Source organism: Mirounga leonina, unplaced genomic scaffold, assembly GCF_011800145.1.
Source record: "Mirounga leonina isolate KUSES-001 unplaced genomic scaffold, KU_Mleo_1.0 Mir_176, whole genome shotgun sequence".
Lineage (NCBI taxonomy): Eukaryota > Metazoa > Chordata > Mammalia > Carnivora > Phocidae > Mirounga > Mirounga leonina.
Window position 1 is genome coordinate 39,894,190 of NW_023270454.1, and position 20,289 is coordinate 39,914,478.

Below are 20,289 nucleotides of genomic sequence, written 5' to 3' on the forward strand. Positions count from 1 at the left end.
GAAAAATGGAGCTAGTAGCTTGAGTTTGACTTGTAAATACAATTATTTCTTTCCTGCAGTAATTCATTTCGGTATATAGGATTTGTATGTGTTTTTTTTTTTTTTTTTTTTTAAAGATTTTATTTATTTATTTGACAGAGACAGAGACAGCAAGAGTGGGAACACAGCAGGGGGGAGTGGGAACACAGCAGGGGGAATGGGAGAGGGAGAAGCAGACTCCCTGCCGAGCGGGGACCCCAATGCGGGGCTCGATCCCAGGACTCCGGGATCATGACCTGAGCCGAAGGCAGCCGCTTAACGACTGAGCCACCCAGGCGCCCCCGGATTTTTATGTGTTTTTAAGGTTGCTGGTATAGAGCTTGAAAATCTAAATGAGCAAATCAAGCATTTGACTTTTTGCCTCTAGAACAGGGTTTCTTAACTTTGACACTACTGCCATTTTGGGCCAGATAATTCTTTGGAGCAGTTCTGTGCATTATGGGATGTTTAGTAGTATCCCTGGCATGTACCATGTAGAGGGCTCTCTTTTTCATTGCAACAAGCAAAAAATCTCTCCAGATTTTGCCGGGTGTTTCTTGGAAGGATAAAATCCTCTCTCCTTCCCCAGTTGAGAATTACCGCTTTAGTATTCCTTTCTACCTTCTTTATCTTCTTTATCATCACTCAAACAGAGCATCAGTGCTGGTCATGTAACAGCTTTTTTCTCTGTTCTTAAGCTAGTGGTGACCAGTAAAGATATTTGTAATGCAGTTTTTAAGATGGATGGATCTGTTTTAAAATAAAGTGTAGCTGTCTGTATCCTGGGCTGTGTCCTCCTCTTCCAGCTGGTTAAAATCTAGACATTTCAGCTTTGGGAAGGATAGCTCATGAAGCCTATCTTACCTTTACTTCTCAGTGCCTGTGGTTTGGATGATATCAGGGGTGAAAAAAAGTGATCTGTGAGAAGGTGGTCTCTTTGGGGACTCATTTAGAGAGTGGGCACCTATTGTTGATGAATTTTTAGTTTCATAAAGATCACTGCAGTATAACCAAATGAGAGTCACATATTACACCATGTGTAATATGTTTTTGAGTATTTGGTAATCTATATTTTCGTGTTTTCTAGAGGTTTGTTTTCTTAAAGCAAAAAAGTTGATTAAATATGCTTCTTTCTTTCAGTGGCTGCTCAGAATACATTTTATAACAGTTGTTTTTGGAGTCCCTTATGAAAAGCTGTCCTCTTCTAGGAATCTTAAAGTTTCTTAATGTTTTCTTTCCACATCTCTTAAGATTGGGCAGATTATGTGAACCTCTCTAATTCTCAAGTTTCCTCATCTGTACTGTTAGAATAATAATACTTTGCTGTGCCTGGAATACGAACATATGTGAAGGCTTTGCACAGTGCCTGGAATGCAGTAATTGCTCAATATGCATGTTTAGCTTTTACTGTCATCATACTTGTTTCACGGTTGTGGTACCTTTTTGTGTTTTAAAAATGGCAGTATCTTATGTAATGATTTTGAATTACAGAGACAAATTCTAGTTGCTTTCTATCTAGGTAACTTCGGTTAAATCATGTTATTGATCAGAAGATGTTACAGGTGCCCTAGTTAGGATTTTTGAAGCCTGGGCAATAGACATCAATTTTGTGTTAAAACGTAAAATTAGTTAATGTTGCATAACGTTTCTCTCATTAATTGCAGCTCTCCTTTATGAATTGCTGTATGAGAAGGTATTTAAAACTGATGTTAGTAAAATATTGATGGGACTGGACACCTCTGAAGTAGCTGATGAAAACAGCAGTGAGATATCAGATTCAGAGGATGACAGTTGCAAGTAAGAATGAATTTAAGTCCTAAAATATCTTTATAGTGCCCTGTAAAGAAACAGTTCAATAAGGAATGTGAGGCACGGAGTTGCCTGTGGTATTCCTAAAATACAGCAATCTACAGTATAAGTTTCTTTTTTACTGATTTTTATCTAATTTTTATTATGGGACTGTTTTTGAAAGTTGATGTTTTTGGTTGATAGGCTCTATTTCTACATGAGCTACAAGTATATGTATGTGTATAATAGACTTAGTCCTGTCTATATGTGTATATATTTTGAAATTTTAAGGTTAACCTGTCATTTGTTTACATATCCAATGATGAAAAATGACCGTTTTATTTCCGTGGCTTTCTTCTGTTGTTTCCTTACTCAGATAATGCCTTCCTTTTTCTTTTTAGATAATAAAAATCCCAAGTTGGGGTACAAGTATGTGAACAGCTCTGGGTAATGCCTCTGTTTAGGGTTGTGAACAAGCACCTTTTAACTTAGAGTCTCTCAGGCCTTTCTTTTCCACACAGGATGTGTAGGGTAGTGGTTAAGAGCTTGGGGCTGTGGACAGCCAAATCTGGTTTCAATCCTGGCTTCCTGCCAAAGTAACTAGACTCGGGGCAAGTTACTTAAGTTCACTAGGAAGCCCTAATTCTATATAAAATTAGGATATATTAGTATTTCCTTGAAGGAGGGAATTTGTAAGAATTTAAAGAAATAATATATAACGTGTATAGCTTAGTTTCTAGATACTGTGTCTGACAGTTTTTAGTTTTTATTAACGGTATTAAAACATTTACTCTCTATAAGAACCTACCCAATTCCATTCCTAGTGAAGATAAAAGTATATTATTCCTAGTGTGTGAGAGTATGAAAGTATCCTACTTGGTGTTACATATTGTGAAACTAGAGAAATAAATGAAATTAAGCCTTAGGATATCTAATTCTTTATTAAATACTTAAATATTATCTCCTTTTATCTGAAATACCAGGCATTTGTTGAGTTACATTTTTCTGATCCTCATTGAAAATTTGATTGACTACCATTTCTTTGTAAGAGAAATGAGTCAGGTTAGAATCTGGGTCTGCTATTGTAAATTTAATTCTAGAGTAGACTAACTTTGAACAGATAGCAGTTCTGCTTCATCATTTAATTTAGGCCCCTCTCTGATTAGGATGTGCCACTGAGCTTAGAAGAAGTTGAGAGAGAGAATGACTAGCTTGTTATAGCTTATTACCTGTGGTTGGTGTGGGGGGACTTCAGCATATGCCCTTTGGTTACTGCTAATTGTTTTAGCAACAGTTGGGTCTGGGATAACAGTTGGCTGATGAACTAGAGTATGAAGTTAAGGCTAGTAAGCTCGAGAAGTTTATGAGGGAAGGTGTGCTCATTGTAAAGTGCAGTCTTTTTATACTTTGCTAGTGTGTAAACCTTGAACATGGAAGCCACTTTTTTTCTCCAAAGATTTATTTGAGAGCAAGAGAGTGTGCACACGCAGAGGCTTGCACAAGTGGGAGGGGCGAGGGAGAGGGAGAATCTCAGACTCCCGGCTGAGCATAGAGCCTGGCATGGGGCTTGATCTCAAGACCCCAAGATAACGACCGGAGCCTAAGAGTTGGATGCCCAACTGGAAACCTTTTTTTATTTTTATTTATTTATTTATTTATTTATTTATTTAAAGATTTTATTTATTTATTTGACAGAGAGAGAGCACAAACAGGGTGAGCTGCAGGCAGAGGCAGAGGGAGAAGCAGGCTTCCCGCTGAGCAGGGAGCCCGATGTAGGACTTGATCCCAGGACCGTGGGATCATCACCTGAGCCGAAGGCACACGCTTAACCAACCGAGCCACCTAGGCCTTCTGGAAGCCTTTTTTAAGTTAACTTTTTGTCGCATTAATAACATTTCTCTTGTGTCATGTCTGGCTTAAGGAGGATAAGGCTTCAGTTAGGGAAGAATGCTGCGTAATTATGGCACGATAGATAGGCATAGTTTACGTAATAAGGAGGAAAGACCAAGGATGTCACTCTACTCTTGTGCCTGGATTCTTTTTACATTCATATTGGTCATTCCTGAAGTAGTGGGAGTTATGGATGATTTTTTAGTCTAGACTGTAGATTGGGGTCTCTTAAATATTGCCACATTTAAGGACACAGATTTAGAGATTGTCCTGAAGACTAGAGATTGATTAATTAAGGAGGAATTGTAGGACAGAAGACTACGGTCTCCTTTCATCTTCTGTTCAACCTGCCATCACTGTGTTCCTGCTTTGCCAATCTCTTGGCCACCCCAGGGTCTTTCCACTTGCTCTTCTCTCTGCCTGGAATACTGAATAGCCATGTGATTTGCTGTCTCATCACCTTTAATTCTTTATTGGAAAAGGCATCTTAGCAAGTTCTTTCCTCATCTCACTTTTTATTATTCAAGCCTATGTCTCAACGCTATCATTTCTGCTACCTGGAGCCCACCCCACCCTGGAGATAGCACTTATCATCATTTAACATACTGATTACTTACTTAGTTTGTGGCTGCGCTCATTATTGTGGGATATTTTGTTTAATGGAGCCTCATCTATATACTGAAAGAAAATTTTTACGTTAAATGTTAAATAAATTCAATTTTTCTATCCACCCAAATTTCAGTTGTTTTTGTGTTTCTGTTTTTTGATGATGAGCCTTACACAAAGAATTTCTGATAAAGTTTTTGATTTATATCTTAATATGCATACATATGTGTTTGTGTACGTGCGTGCCGTGTTTGTGTGTGTGTGTATGTGGGTGTGTGTAAAAATACATCCTTATAATAAAGCTTGTATGAACTCACTGGAATATAGCTTTGACTTTTTGGAACGTAACTGTGACTTTGGAGATTTTTATGTGAGGTTAAGTTAATTGCGTAAACACATTTTTGTACTTTTAATTATGGTTATATTTCTTTTGTAGGAGTAAAGCTACCACTGCTAATGATGTGAATGGAGTTAAAGCTTTGTCAAGTGATCAGGTATTTTTTTTTTTTTTAATGGTTTTAACCATTAAGTTCTTCCACATAAGAAAGCACATGAATTTAGTCTTAATTTTTTCTTGTACATTTTCAGTGGATTCAGGATCATATGACTCTGAGAAAATTTTTGGTGACTTCCTAATTTTTTAACTTTTCTGCTTCGTTTGATTTTACTCTTACATGTATCTCAAGCAAAAATGTTTTAAAAGCGTTTCTGTTCTGTGTTGATTGGACTTCTGACTTTGTTTGTTTAGCACCTGAAAAACAGTGGGAACTCTTCTAGCCTCCCTTTGTCTAGAAAGGTTCTTAAGTCACTCAATCCAGCAGTCTATAGAAATGTGGAATATGAAATTTGGCTGAAGTCTAAGCAAGGTAAGTGAAACAATCTGTATTTTCCATAAATTTGCTTTGTGGCGTTTGAAAATAATTAAGTCAGCTTGATATTTATACTGATATCGTTTACAGCTCAACAAAAACGTGATTATTCCATTGCTGCTGGCTTACAGTATGAAGTTGGAGATAAATGTCAAGTAAGTGATTATACAGAGGAAGGAAAGATTTTACTTGAAAATTTATTCTAATGGAAATTAAGAAGACAGTTCAAGTTTGAATGTGTTGTTAATTTGAGATTTCAGAATATACTTTACCACATACACATCTTTTTTTTTTTTTTTTTTAAAGATTTTATTTATTTATTTGACAGAGAAAGACACAGCGAGAGAGGGGGAACACAAACGGGGAGTGGGAGAGGGAGAAGCAGACTCCCTGCCGAGCAGGGAGCCTGATGCGGGACTCGATCCCGGGACTCCAGGATCGTGACCTGAGCCGAAGGCAGTCGCTTAACCAACTGAGCCACCCAGGCGCCCACCACATATACATTTTAATAGTTGTAAATATTTAGGTTTTTGACCCATTAGAATAAGTTACCAAAATTGTATGTATATAAAACCCATGGCGTCCCATCATGTGATCTTTAAGTAGTCAGTCTTTGATACTACTTGTTTGAAAGCAGTAAAATAACATCTTAGACTTTTAGATATTTTCATTACAGTTGGCAGATTCCTGAAATCTATTCACACTTGACATTACAGACCAGTTTGTCCATTATAGGACAGTATAGGCCTGGAAGATTTTCATGGATACATAATGGTTTTCTGTTGGATTGAGGAAGAGCGAATAGTAGTGAAGGGAGTTTTGCCATTTATTTTGCGTAAACTATTGCTCTGGACTTAAGTAGCTGATTGTTAAGGGGGAAAGTTGGGTTAGATCAGTTCTCAAGTTGGAATGATTTTGCATCCTCACTCCCCATTTGGCAGTGTTGCAGACAACTTTTTAGTCACAACCAGGGAGGTGCTACTGACATCCACTGGGTAGAGGCCAGGGATACTGCTAAATATCGTATGGTGCACACGACACCCCCTCTTACCCCCTAGCAGAGAATTGTCCAGTCTAGTGTCAATATGCCAAGGCTGGGAAATTTCTAAGGTTCCTTTTCTGTTTTTTGTCTATGAAAAAATAGTACTATTGCCAAAACAGAAATAACCTACGTACACAAAAATTTTATTTGGAGATAATTTTCATAAAAAATAGTTTTCATTGAAAAGTGTTGCCTTCTAAAAATTCCTTTAAAGTAGGCATTGACAGACATTTTTGCTTGACTTGTGGAGGTAACACTCATTTCCTGTGTGGTAAAGGGGTTTGTGAAAAGTATCTGACCAGGATTATATCAGCATCAATGATAGACTACCTTAAGAACTTTTAAGTGTTCTCATTCTGAGGTATTTGAAAGGAAAGGAAGAAGAGGATATGATTCATTTATGTTCTTCCTTATGGAATTGTCAGAAATGTGCTATAATTACAGAACAGAATTGTAAATCTTTTGTTACAGTGATTTGGAAAACTTGGAATAAAACAGAAGAGAATCTAGGGCTTAGCGCCTCCCTCCCGGTCACTCCCCCTTAACAGAGAAGATTGCTTATCTTATGCTGCATCACTAAAACTGTTGTTATTTTAAGTCAAGTATATTTCCTTTTAGGTTGCAGTGCTTTTGGTAAAGTAGAGGCTCTTGATAAAGTAGATGGCAAAGCAGATACGTGTGTTAATTTTTTCCTTCTTAGAGTATTTTGTTTCTATACCTACTAGACTATCTCACTTCGGTAAAAAATTTAATTGAAATTTTATTATGGAAACTGCTATGACTCAAAGGTGACCTTTGTTTACTCAAGCATGTAAGATGTAGTTTAAACTTTTGATATAGATTAACTTCAGAAAGATCTGTTTTATGGCTAGACTGTTGAGAGGAAGGCACACTGTCCTTTTTTGGTTAATGAAGAATGAAACCTCAGCTTTAGGACTTGCATCTACTAATAAGAGGTAGGGGGTTAACTTAAAGCAGTGCTGCATACATTGGGCTCCTAGTGCAGTGATCAGCAGGTACCCTGTTCATAGAGTACCGTTTGACTCTAGGAAGAAACCTAAAGGTTTACTCTTGTCACAATTTACTATTGGGTAATATGAATTGTATATTAGAGAACACGTGATGGATCTATTTTTAGGGAGAAAAAGGTCACAGTTACGCATTTTAAATATTGGGAAAGTGAGAAGATAATAGTAATTATAATACTAGTTGCTCTCATTTATAGAGTGGTTGCTGTGTGTTAGTCAGTGCCCTTTCTGTATGTCATATGTTCCTCATTCCATCTCCATGAGTCCTATGATGTAGGTACTATTATTAGCTCCTTTTTGCATGTGAGGACACTGAAGCATGAAACAAGTAATTTGCCAAAGGTCATCTTGCTGGTAAGTAGAAAAGATGGGCCTAGAATCCTGGTATGTGCAGTGCTGTCGCCCTTTGTTCAGAACCGGGGCATGCTGCCTCTCGTTTGGAGCCTTGATAGATTGTGTTCCTACTTCTCCCTGAATTATTTACAGAAACAGTTTATAAAACTTTGGAAGTGTAAACAAAGAAGTCTTTATTTTAGCTAGAGGTACAGAGGTCTGGGCGGTCAGAAAAATACTATGGTGTACCGTTTTGAACTTGGTTTTGTTTTTAACAGTATATAGTCATTTTCTCTTTAATTGAAAACAAGATAAAAATTTAAATGGTGATTATTAATGCAAAGGAAGCAGGTGACTGATTTTTCTTTCTGGAATTGTTCAGCAGGTTAGGTTGGATCACAGTGGAAAATTTTCTAATGCAGACTTTCCAGGGGTTCACTCGGAGAATGGACCAGTTTTGGTTGAAGAATTTGGAAAGAAGTATGTACCACTCTTCAACTAAGGCATTTACTGTCTCTTCCATTTAGCCTATTGTAATCATAGGGATTTCTAAATGGCTCTGTGTATTTGTAAATTAACCAAAGGTATTGCCAGTGTGTAGAAAATGTATTCGTTTAGATCTCTTGAAAGAGCAGTGTGAGTTCAGATTTTGTGTTTTGCGTGTTAACGCATTTTAAAAACTTCTTTTGTTGTTTCCAGTTTAAAATGTGCCATTTTTCATAAAGGCAGTTTGGGAAATTGACTCTATTTTAACTATGAAGTGGGGATCACTGGAAGACAGGGACCATAGTCATTTCTAATTTTCACTTAGTACTGCACTGCATATAGTTGGTTTTCACTAAATGTTTGTCACATGGAGTAGTGAAATACTACCGTTGACTTGCTGTTACACAGTCTTACCTTATAGCACCTTTTGTTTCAGTTGCTGCTGTCTTTGTTAGAAAACAGGGTAGTAAGTCACACCTAAACTTTACTAGGGAAAATGTCAAACACACACACACATGTAAAGGTGGTATAGTGAACCCCACTATAAGCATCACCCTGTTTTAGCAACTAACAGTGTTTGTTAGTCTTTTCTAATCTGTTCTCCTTAACCCCCTTTTTTAAAAATGGGAACGGAATTGAATATTTTATTTTTTTATTTTTTATTTTTTATTTTTTTTTCAAAGATTTTATTTATTTATTTGAGAGAGAGAGAATGAGAGACAGAGAGCATGAGAGGGAGGAGGGTCAGAGGGAGAAGCAGACTCCCCGCCGAGCAGGGAGCCCGATGCGGGACTCGATCCCGGGACTCCAGGATCATGACCTGAGCCGAAGGCAGTTGCTTAACCAACTGAGCCACCCAGGCGCCCCGGAATTGAATATTTTAAAGCAAATCTCAGACATCACATCATTTTTTATAGACACTTAGATGCTTATATGTTTCTCTGACATAATATGGACTCCTCCCTCCCCACCTTAGCTGTAGTACCATCAGCACATCTAACAGAATTAAAGTCATTCCTTTTTTATCTAGTCTTTTGCTAAGGTTGTGTTTAAGGCCTTTTAGTTTTCCATTTTTTTAGGTTAGAAAATAGGCTTTTTGATTTATGTCATCTCACTTGATTAGAATTACATCTGGAATGATAAATGCTTTGTACTTTAATTTTTAAATATAAGAACTAAAATTGTAATTTTTTTAATAAGTTAAAAACACTCATGCAGAATACTTAAGTAGATATTCTTACTAGGAATACTTTGTTGTTATAAATGTTTTTCTTTTGAAGACACTCCCCAAAGAACCTCAAACCACCTCCCTCTGAAAGCTGGAACACCGTATCAGGGAAGAAGATGAGAAAACCTTCCACTTCTGGACAAAATTTCCACTCTGGTTAGGATTATATCAAATTAATCTTTCTTCGGGGGAGGGGTGATGGTACTTGGGTTTTTTGTTTTGTTTTGTTTTTTTGTTAATAAGAAAATCATGCGGTATTTTTGGCTTCTTGTCACAGACATGGATTACAGAGGGCCAAAGAATCCAAGCAAGCCAGTAAAAGCTCCATCAGCACTACCTCCTCGACTCCAGCATCCTTCGGGAGTAAGACAGCATGCATTCTGTAGTCATTCTGCAGGGTCACAGTCTCAGAAACCCTCCAGTGAGCACAAAAATCTTAGTAGGACACCCTCACAGATCATAAGGTAACCTTCCTGAATGCACGGGAAATACAAATTGAGTAGCATTTCTTTTATCTGCCACATTACATGCATTTAAATCGTTAATTTTTTGTTTACTTGTCTATAGTATAATATTAAAAGTATTGTTGATAAAATACCATGTGAGGATTTTAGTTCTTTATAATTAAATGCATAATTCTCTTTAAATGAATCAAAGTAATTTTTAGGGTAAGGCATTTTTAGTTTTGAATAATTTTTTTCAAATGATCCATGAGACCTTATCCTAGCCAAGTCTTACTCTTGCACTTAATAGTTTTCTGGTAGCTTGTGATTTGTTAAATACTAAACTCCAAATTGCATTTCTGTTCCTTGGTGGGAGATGTTCCCTTTATATAGGAACTTAACCAAAATGGTCCGTTTCCTTTGTTCTGATAAGTTTGGTTTGTTTGTGGTCATGTGCCTCGTATTGAATGGGGCTACAAATTTTATAAGTTAATGTAATCATATTAGCAATCTGACTGAATGTCCAGAGACCGGTGAACTTCAGGATCATAATTTTCCTGTGTAGTGGATTTTATTTTTTCCCTAATCTGCCTTTTTGTGGAGTAGTTTATAGCCCTTTGGAGGAACTTTGAGAGGGAGGGTGTGTCTTAAGTTGAGGCTGTCCTTTTCACGCAAACTTAGCCATGTCTCTTGGGCGCTGGAGCCCTCCTAGGTTACTGTGACCATTGCCTTCCCCATTCCAAGCTTCTTCTCCCCAATTGCCTGAGCAGCTGTAGCATCAGCTTATGTGCTTGCCAAACTCTGGTCTTCAGTTCCTTTATTTCTGGCTTTTGGGTATTCCCCTTTCTTGGGAATGTACTTAACTTTTTTTTTTTTTTAAAGATTTTCATTTATTTTAGAGAGAGAGCTTGCGAGTTGGGGAAGGGGCAGGGGGAGAAGGAGAGGGAGAGAATCTCAAGCAAACTTCCACTGAGTGGGGAGCCCGACATGGGCCTTAATCTCACAACCCTGAGATCATGACCTGAGCCAAAATCAGGAATTGGATGCCTAACCAGCTGAGCCACCTGGGCGCCTCTTAACTTTTTGTCATTAAAGACAGCTTCTGTAATGAAGATCTTCAAGACAGAGTTGTCGGTTCCTAGGCTGACATATGCCAAATACTGTGTTAGTTTTCTGGGGCTATTGTAGCAAGGTACCACAGACTTCTGGCTCAAAACAGCAGAAATTTATTCTCACGGGTCTGGAGGCTGGCAGTCTGAAATCAAGTTGTCCGTAAGGCCATACTCTTTCTGAACACTCTAGGGGCAAGTCTGTTTCATACCCCTCTCCTGCTTCTGGTGTTGCCTACAGTCCTTGGTGTTCCCTGGCTTGTGGATGCATCACCCTGGTCTCTGCCTCCATCACCCTGGTCTCTGCCTCCATCATCACATGGTGTTCTCCCTGTGTGTCTGTCTCTCTTCTAATAAGGGTAGTCATATTGGGTTTAGGGCCCACCCTACCCTAGTATGACCTCATCTTAACTTGATTACTTCTGTAAAGACCCTATTTATAAATAAAGTCATATGCACAGGTACCAGGGGTTAGGACTTGAATATATCTTTTTGGAATGCACACGTCAATCATAAAAACACCAGGACCTCGAGTCCATTACATTTTTCTTTTTAGTTTAACAAACTGTTGAGGATAGGAAACTACTTTATATTGTTCAAAGACCAAAACATTCAGAAGTTTATTTATTCTGATAATTTTTCCTATCCCTATTTTCCTAGTAATCTAATTTCCATCTGCAAAGGCTTCCAGTGTTCATAGATTCTTGTGTATCCCTGCCAGGATATTTTACATATGCATAAAAAGTACATACGTATTCACAAACCAACTTTCCAAAAGTTCTAACGAGAACAAATGACTAAAAATCAGTCAGAAGAAAGATGTTACCTCATTCCTGAAGGTTGGTGATAGAAACACAATTCTGAGAATTGTCCTGGGTAAAGAGTGGTCAGGGCCTTGCCTTCTTGGCACGCCCAGTAACAGTGTGCAGGGACGTTCAGGGATTGTGGTGGGTTATTGCTCCTAACAGAATTGGAGCCATTAATCAACTGGTTGTGGGTAAAGTCTGTTGTTTGGACATTAGACTCCCCTAACATCCTGGTGGCATCTTATTCAAAACAGGCGAAGTACTTAAGAGGACTAATTTATTTTGAATATTAACTTTGGAAACCCAGAAATAGGAAGTAAATATATGAAGGTCATAGGCAGAATTAAGATTTTCCTTAAATAAAGACACTTTTTTAATAGATTAGAAAAGAAACATTTTTCCCCTTGAACACAAAGATACTCTTTAGTGTTTTAAATATTAAAGAAAATACACATAGACTACTAAATGGCTGATTTTATACTTTTGTTTACCACAAACTGAATTTATGGCCAGTGTTTTTGTGGTGTCGTATCCAATCTCCTAGGAATTGGTAGAATAATCAGACAGTTGTGAAATGTCTTTGTCTTCTTAGGATCTTTTTTACGTGTTAGCTATATACTTGCTGTATAAAAACACTTGATAGCAGAAGGCAGTGGGTAATATATAGACATGAAGCTTCAAAGAATTTTTGACATTGTAACTGATTACATGGAAACCTACTTGGATTTGCAGTTAAGTGTGCTTTGTCCACTGTGGTTGAGAGTGAATTTTACTAGCATATCGAAACAAATTTAGAGACTGCTGATGACTATTCGCAATAAGAGTTTTAAAAAAAAACCTAATTAAAGTATGGAATTTATAGCTAATAGTCCAGTTGATTTAAGCCCATTACTTTATCTTGACTTTATTTCTTATATTTAACACGTCAGTTTTGAAGTCTTTTGGGTACAGAATAAAAGAACTGTAATGTTGGGCCTTATGACCTCTCACTTTTTCATTTCTTACTGGTATTGGTCTCTCTCTTTGGAGATCATAAAATATAACACAAACCAGTGCAGGATTGCCATGTATGCTTTCACCGTGCACATGCTGAAACGGACTAATGTCATTGCTGCATGTGTCTGCTCCAGCTAACTGCAGATAGGAAGGATTTGGTTCTTGCCAGGTGTTGGGTGAGGGTGTACAGTTTGGGTGATGGGATATGGTGGTGAGGTAGTGTTAGCTTTCCAGGGATGCCTGGCACTTACTGAATCCTCTCTGGGGTCTGAGAAAGACTGGTCTCAGATTGTGAGGGTCCACATTTGCTCCTCTGCCTTTTTTCCCCCCAGCTGGGGTTGACATCTGCCCTATTGGAATTAGGGTGTGATTTTAAGTGGGACTATATGAGGACATGAAATGGCTATTCTTTATTTTGGAGGTAAAAAAAATCAGATGGTATCATTGTGTCCTCATTTATTTATTTATTTTTAAAAAGATTTATTTATTTACTTTTGGGTGGGGGTCAGGGCAGAGGGAGGAGAGAATCCAAGCAGATTCCCCACTAAGCTTTGAGCCAGCCGTGGGCTTGATCTAATGACCCTGAGATCATGACCTGAGCTGAAATCAAGAGTTGAATGCACTTAGGTGCCCCCGTGTCTTCACTTTTAAAAGGAAGATTTTAGGTCTTGGTATTGTGACCATCTATTTTTCCTATAGGTTTTGGATTTTCATTTTCCACTGTTGTGGAATTGGTAGACATCGTGGAAGTAGTATTCATATTGCCTATAATAGTTACAAGCCATATAAACACATTAGGGTTTTGGTATAGGCTACTGAACTATTCACGAATTTCTTGTCATCCTTCTCGGACCAAAATTACATTGAGATGATGGCAGTCTTATCTGGGCAGTTCTTATCTAGTCTGGTGTATTTTAATTTTTATGCTTTCTAGCTTTCTATCTCTCTCATTGGTATCATCAAAAAGCAGGAGGATAGTCCTGGAGTCTGCTTTGAATGTTCCAGGTATAGAAATGAAATGGGGTACAGAAAATGAGAGAGCTTTTGAGATCCAAACTAATAACTTTCCCTTTCTTTTGAAAGTGAATTTTATGATCGTATTGGACTATGGCATAAAGAGTATATATAGTGCTTAAATTTCTGCCCTGATGAAAAGAAAAAAAAAATCTGTTATTTCTGTACCACTTGGAAGTGAATTCTATTTTTCTTTTCTTTTTTCTTTCTTTTTTTCTCCTGTTGTTATTCTTGACTCTCTCATGTGGCCTAGGCTACAGGAGCTTCCATTTACTAAACATTTATTAGTCAGGCTGCCAAAAGTTCTGTAATGTCACAGTGTAGCTAAATTAGTCAAATATTTGTATTGCAAAAAAAAGTTATTTTAGGTACTCAATACACTTTGTCTTTTTTTTCATGACGAGAATGTTTTATTTGACAGAAAACCCGATCGTGAGAGAGCTGAGGATTTTGATCACACGAGTCGAGAATCTAACTATTTTGGCCTCTCCCCAGAAGAGCGCAGAGAGAAGCAAGCTATAGAAGAATCTCGTTTACTCTATGAGATTCAGAACAGAGATGAACAGGCTTTCCCAGCCCTTTCCGTATGTATGAAAAGAGATTTTAAAAGTTGTTTAGAAGTCTCTCCTTAATGTAGTGTTTATGTTAAACTACAGTTTCTAATGGTAGACTAGTAATTTTTAAACTGAAAGGTACCTTAAAGATCATGTAGTTGCCCCTCAATTTCACATTTTTCATGAGGAAGATGAGGTGTGAAGATATTACTTGTTGGCAGAGTTGAGGCAAGTAACTTGGTTAGCTCGCTAGTATTTTCTCTTGAACCACAACAAAATACATTTATTTTGCTAGCTAAAGTTATGCAATAGAGGTTCACATTCAGTAAACAAGATACGTCTATAAACTCTTTTCAGTGTCCTTTACTAAACACCCCAGGACCTAATTAATAGATACAGAAAGAATTGTCATTCAGAGTGTTTGCTGTTGGAGGTGGTAGTCCATGTAATCCAGTGGCTTTGCCCTCACTATGTGTGTCAGATGCTGGGCTGTGATGGATACTTCTCTGATGAAAGAAATGTTCTCTATCCTTGGGTCTCTTAATTCTAGGGGGGGAGTCAGAAGGGAAGACAGTCCTCATGTAAAGTGAGGTAACTAACTCAGTTTGGGGCACTGGGGACCCTGTGCCTATGGTCTTTTAAATACTGGTAAGTGTACCAAGTACCGTGTGTTTCAGAATGGTGGTTGGACACTTTTTCTTAACAGTGGATTAAACAAACAAAATGGAATATTACAGGATGGCACCAGGTATACCAGTATAGAACATTAAAGCACCATACACTCAGTTCTCTGGCCTCTGTGGAATCCTTTAGAGGTGTGAGATGCTCAGTTGAAACCACTGATCTGGAATAGTAGTTCAGTCTGGCCACAGAGGTTGGAGCTTAGGAATTATTGGAAGATGTGCCCAAATCCATGTGTGTGTTATGCTAAGTATATTGGTCTCTATGTGATAGATGTTATTGTCCCATAACATTTAGATAATAAAAAAGTACAAATCATTTACGCTTGTATCCTAGCTTTTTGTTCTGTTGTTGTTACTGTTGTTGTTGTTATGGTAAAATACAACTAGTGTAATGTGGGAATAAATTGAAATTTTTTGATTGTTAAAATGGGTCATCACACTCGCCATTTTTCGACCTGTCTTGGACTTGATAGTGACTCAGGTTTGTCTTCTAGAAAACTCTTGTCACAGAGGGCTGAGTTCTTGTTCTCAGCTGTGTGCAACATTTACTCACAGAGAGCTAGAGAAGGAAAAGATTTTCAGTGATAGTTTAGCTTAGAAACCTGACTTTGTCCCTTTGTTTCCCCAGTTAGAAGGTTGGATCTCATGCAGACCTTAAGGATTTGCTGATGGTCAGCATTTCAGTGGGATGAATCCTAGTGCACTGTATCTGCTAATTTGCACTTGGGCATTTTTTCCCTCAGAAAGGTCTGTGGCCTACAATGAGCTTTTGAAGGTTGGTATGAAGGATGCTGTTCTTGGTGCAAAGAATATAAGTGTAATACGTTGCAAGGTAAAGATTTGTTCAGGGTGGCTTCCTGAAGAAGGGGTATGAAGAAGTCGCACTACTAATTTAGGCTATAGGTCTGATTGCCTAATATTTTTGACTTATTAGTAAGCCTATTGCTCTAGACTATTTAATTAAACAGGAACCCAGTGTCCTATTTTTTGTGGTTTTGGAAGTATAAAGATATAGGGCTATGAATTTTGAGACTTTTAATCAGATGTATGAAAAGTAAGATGAATTATAAGACTTTTGTTCATACATTTGTGGGTAAATCTTTAAAACAAAGTGTTGGGTTTTCATTTTAAGAGCTCGTCAGTCAGTCAGCCAGCTTCTCAGAGTAGCAACCCATGTGTCCAGAGAAAATCATCACATGTAAGTGACAGAAAAGGAAGCAGGCGGAGAACGGATACCGAAGAACGGAAAGATAAAGGTATGTTATTTCATCATTTGAAAGCAGATGCTAGAGCTCTGTGTCTGGTTTAAAGTCATAGGTTGGGAAAGAATCCTTTCTAAATCATTAAGTAGTGTGACAGTCACATATCTCCCCATTACAGAGGAACATTGACTCAGGCCAAAGCATATTAAATGTTATTCCAAAAACTGCATTTTTCATTGACTAAACACAGTTGAAGTAGTACTTTTGGCTTTGTCTTCGTATTTTGTTGTTCTGTCCACAGACCTGTCTAGTGGCTGATACCGGCCTTTTTTTTTTTTTATCTTGATCTGTTACAGACTCTGTTCATGGACATACTCATTTGGATAAAAAACCTGAGCCAGGTACATTGGAGGTAAATGTTTTAAATAATAATTACATCTCACCCCCCCCCCCAAACATGATAAAACAGCAGGAAGAAGTAGAAGGAAAAGCTGGAGATGATTTTATCATTTCATAACTGTTATGGAAGTAGAAAAGCAGAGAAAAAGTGGGGAAAAGATGCTCGTACTTGAGGAGAATTCACTCACAAATTACAACCCATTTCTTTATGATGACCTTTCTGAATCAGTGGAAAGTAGCTTTTATTTTCCATTATTCTATAGTAGACTGCGATTTTTAAAGATTTTTGAAACCATATCCCCAGTAAAAACTGCCTAGTAGTTTGATATGATCAGGATGTGCAGGCCAAGTTACCTGTTGAAGATCAGATATAATTGAAAAAATACTTAGTCATGAGAGGGTTCGGTCAGGTGCAGGTAGGGTAAGCTGTATAGGCAACCATGATTATTCTAGAATCTGGGTCTTTGAAATACAAAATTTCGTGTTTCTTGTTTCCAAAGAATATTAGTGATGATAAATGTGCAAGAGTTTCGTCACCATCAAAGTCAAAGAAATTAGAGTGCCCACCTGCAGAGCAAGTAAGTACATTGTTGTTTTTGACATTGAATGCTTCATTCTCTGGGTTTCTTATGTCTTTAAATGGTCATCTAAAAACAAAATGGGAAGACTTCCTCTAGCATCTTAATTTGGGTGCAATTGTGATTAATCTCTAATTTTTTTTGTTGCTTATTTAGTCTAGAATGTTTTCAGTTTTTGTGGATTTTTGTTGTTGTTTGTAAGTAATCCTAAACCCACCATGGGGCTCAAACTCAGAACCCTGAGATCAAGAGCTGCAGGCTCTAGTGACTGAGCCAGCCAGGTGCCTCCGTGAAATGTTAATTTTTGTAACGCCATTTTTTGGACATAGAAGCCATACTTCTGAATTGATCTCAAATAAGTTTATATTTGGTATCTTGTGTTATCTTTGTGGTGGGTTGGGTTGGCTTGAAAATTAGATTTTTGAAGGGAAATTACAAATTTCTACTTTTAAGGAGTTGTCTGAATCTTTAACAATTATTTCGTAGAAGGGAGGGAATGTAATGATGGAAGAGGTTAGAAAAATACATTTAGAAAGCAGTACCACCAATTTACAAATGTAATGAAGAAGGAACTTGAGTTCTGTCAGACGTTTTGGTGATTCTCAGTCTAATACAGGAGTAAAGTTCTTAGTCTTTCCTTGCCTTTCAGTTAACATCCTTCATGTCACTTGGAGAGCATACAGTTTAGGGTATGTCTTTGTGTGAGGAGCAGTTCAGAATAACTCAGGAATTTCAAAATGATTTCAGTGATTTTTGCGTTCTTTCCTTAAAAGCGTAATATTCAGGTTGCTTTAGAGTTTGTTTATATCTCTTCCAGTGTCTTCTGTGACTTTGGTAGGCAGTCCCTGGTTAGAATCAAATTTGTTTGTGTGGAATTTTTAGCTACTGTGTTTTTCTTTCATTTCTAAGATCAGAAAGACCATTTATATAGAAACTACAGTTAAGTAAAAGGCAGCTGAGCGTACATTTGGTGTTAAAATTAGTGTTAAGCAAAATGAACTCTTGTTTTTTTCCACCCCCCTCTCTCGAAGAAGCCAGCAGAACACGTGTCTTTGTCACACCCAGCTCCCCTTCTAGTTTCTCCAGAGGTTCATCTAAGTGCTGCCCCTGCGGTGCCTTCTTTACCAACCACTGTGCCGGCCTGGCCAAGTGAGCCTACCACTTTTGGACCAACAGGTTAGCTAAGAATTAAAAAGTTCCTCGAACCGACCAACAAAAGCCCTCCCAGTCAGCGACTTCAGGGTCAATTTATTATTAGTATTATTTAATGTTTTGTTTTACTTTTTTAAGTAACCTTTACACCCAGCACAGGGCTTGAACTCCCAGTCCCCCAAGATCAAGAATCGCATGTGCTACTACCGACTGAGGCTGAGCCAGCCAGGCGCCCCAGCGGTTTCAAATTCTTAATAGCTTGAACCCAGAGCACGGTTAGCTGTGTAGAGCCTCACAGAGCTTCTTGTGGTCCTCTGCTTTGCTCTGCTTCCAGTGTGGGAGGGCCATTTTAATTTGATACTCATTTGAGATAGGCCCTCAGGAGCTCAGGAGCAAGGTGTTTTCTCCACTGCGCTCAGCACTGACACCACAGTGTGCATTTCCCGTCGACCAGCTCTGTATACCCCCCTGCCCAGCCATTGAACCTTTTGCCTGGTTCTGTGTCTTGCTCATGTCTGTAAGAGCTACTACTAGAAGACACTGACTCAAAGCTTGTTTCCTGGGCCCATTTCCTCCTATGTGTCTGGGAGGGTTCTTGGTGGATAGAAAAGGTACTACTTAAGATTCCTTATATACCATTTTATCAGCTGTGTCAGTTGTATGGCATTTTTTTTTTTATTTTTCAGCTTAGTGTAACCTTACATTTGTAGGGAGAAACATTTTCACCTTTTTATAGTTTGTGATTCCTTTCCTTCTATTTTGTAGGTGTCCCTGCTCAAATTCCTGTTTTGTCAGTGACACAGACTCTGACCACTGGACCTGATTCTGCTGTGTCCCAAGCTCATTTAACACCCTCTCCAGTTCCTGTGTCAATACAGGCAGTTAACCAGCCCTTGATGCCTTTGCCTCAGACATTGAGCCTTTACCAAGACCCACTCTACCCTGGGTTTCCTTATAATGAAAAAGGAGATCGAGCCATTGCACCACCTTATTCACTGTGTCACACTGGGGAGGACCTGCCTAAAGGTGAGATCCTTCTCTGAGTTGTACTCAATTTTATTTATCGAGTACTGATAGGGGTTCGGTGGGAAATGTGAATACAAGTCAGAGGTTATATTACTGAGTAAGCCTAAGGACTGACTTTGAGAAAGAGAGAGGAGATTTGGCTCTCAGTAATTTACTTTCTTGTTTCAGCTTGGGTTTGATTGGAATATGGTTTTTGTATGTGTAGTAACTGTCCCTCCCTTGTGTCATTTTTTTCAAAAACAGCCTAAAACCATTTTGAACTAAATCTTAATAAGGTCACTAACTACGTAACCTGAACATTACTGAGTTTTCTCATCACTGGACTGGGTTTTGAAACTACTCCTGTTATTTCATGTATGAAAAAATGATAAGAAAATATAAGAATATATTATTTTTTAAGAATTTCTTTTAAATTTGCCTTTTTTTTTTTTAAAGGAATTTTAGTTTGCAAAATTTCCTATCTGTAGAAAAATTGAACAGTCATGGATTTTTGTGGCTAATTTTGTTAGTGGTTTGATGTTTGAGTCTATGGATAACTGGTTAATGTAAAAAATAATACCTACTAATCTTCTGTTATTGATGAGTTAGGTTTATGTTGATTTTACCCATATCCCCCAACATTTTTATTTCATAATTTTTAAAACCCCACAGAGTTAAAAAAGGAAGAAAATGAACACCTGACTTTCCTTCATACAAAATCAATTTTAATCAGATAAAAATCTCAGTTTAAGCCATTTTCGGACTTAGGTGTTAGCAAAGACAAAGCATATTCAACCTGGAATTACCCTGTAGTAACAGAGCTTGGTTTTGGTTATATTATGGTTTTTATCTATGTTTTATATCACAGGCTAGAGAAAACAATTTCAGTAGGCAAAATTGTCTTTAGAGCTATATATTGTTGGAGGATAGTGGGGCGGGGGAATCTTTTTAATGTATAATTTTAATGAGTGATTATTATGTTATTTTTAGATAAGAACATTCTTCGATTCTTCTTTAATCTTGGTGTAAAGGTATTTATATTTTATCATTTTAAATAAGT

The 20,289-nt window shown here is 37.7% G+C and overlaps 1 protein-coding gene across 4 annotated transcripts in view; it reads left to right on the plus strand.

Moving 5' to 3' along the window:
• OTUD4 (OTU deubiquitinase 4) overlaps nt 1-20,289 on the plus strand; it is a 43,751-nt gene that overhangs the window by 17,041 nt on the left and 6,421 nt on the right. For 2 of the 4 annotated variants that reach the window (XM_035022984.1, XM_035022988.1), the window contains exons 7-20: nt 1,683-1,815; nt 4,739-4,796; nt 5,051-5,168; nt 5,262-5,326; nt 7,957-8,054; nt 9,341-9,444; nt 9,566-9,752; nt 14,078-14,240; nt 16,026-16,149; nt 16,452-16,507; nt 16,995-17,072; nt 18,104-18,248; nt 18,990-19,250; nt 20,220-20,260. In XM_035022984.1, coding sequence (XP_034878875.1) covers nt 1,683-1,815; nt 4,739-4,796; nt 5,051-5,168; nt 5,262-5,326; nt 7,957-8,054; nt 9,341-9,444; nt 9,566-9,752; nt 14,078-14,240; nt 16,026-16,149; nt 16,452-16,507; nt 16,995-17,072; nt 18,104-18,248; nt 18,990-19,250; nt 20,220-20,260 — 1,631 coding nt within the window. The remainder of the gene's footprint in view (nt 1-1,682; nt 1,816-4,738; nt 4,797-5,050; nt 5,169-5,261; nt 5,327-7,956; nt 8,055-9,340; nt 9,445-9,565; nt 9,753-14,077; nt 14,241-16,025; nt 16,150-16,451; nt 16,508-16,994; nt 17,073-18,103; nt 18,249-18,989; nt 19,251-20,219; nt 20,261-20,289) is intronic. The other 2 variants (XM_035022986.1, XM_035022985.1) reach the window with 2 other exon arrangements.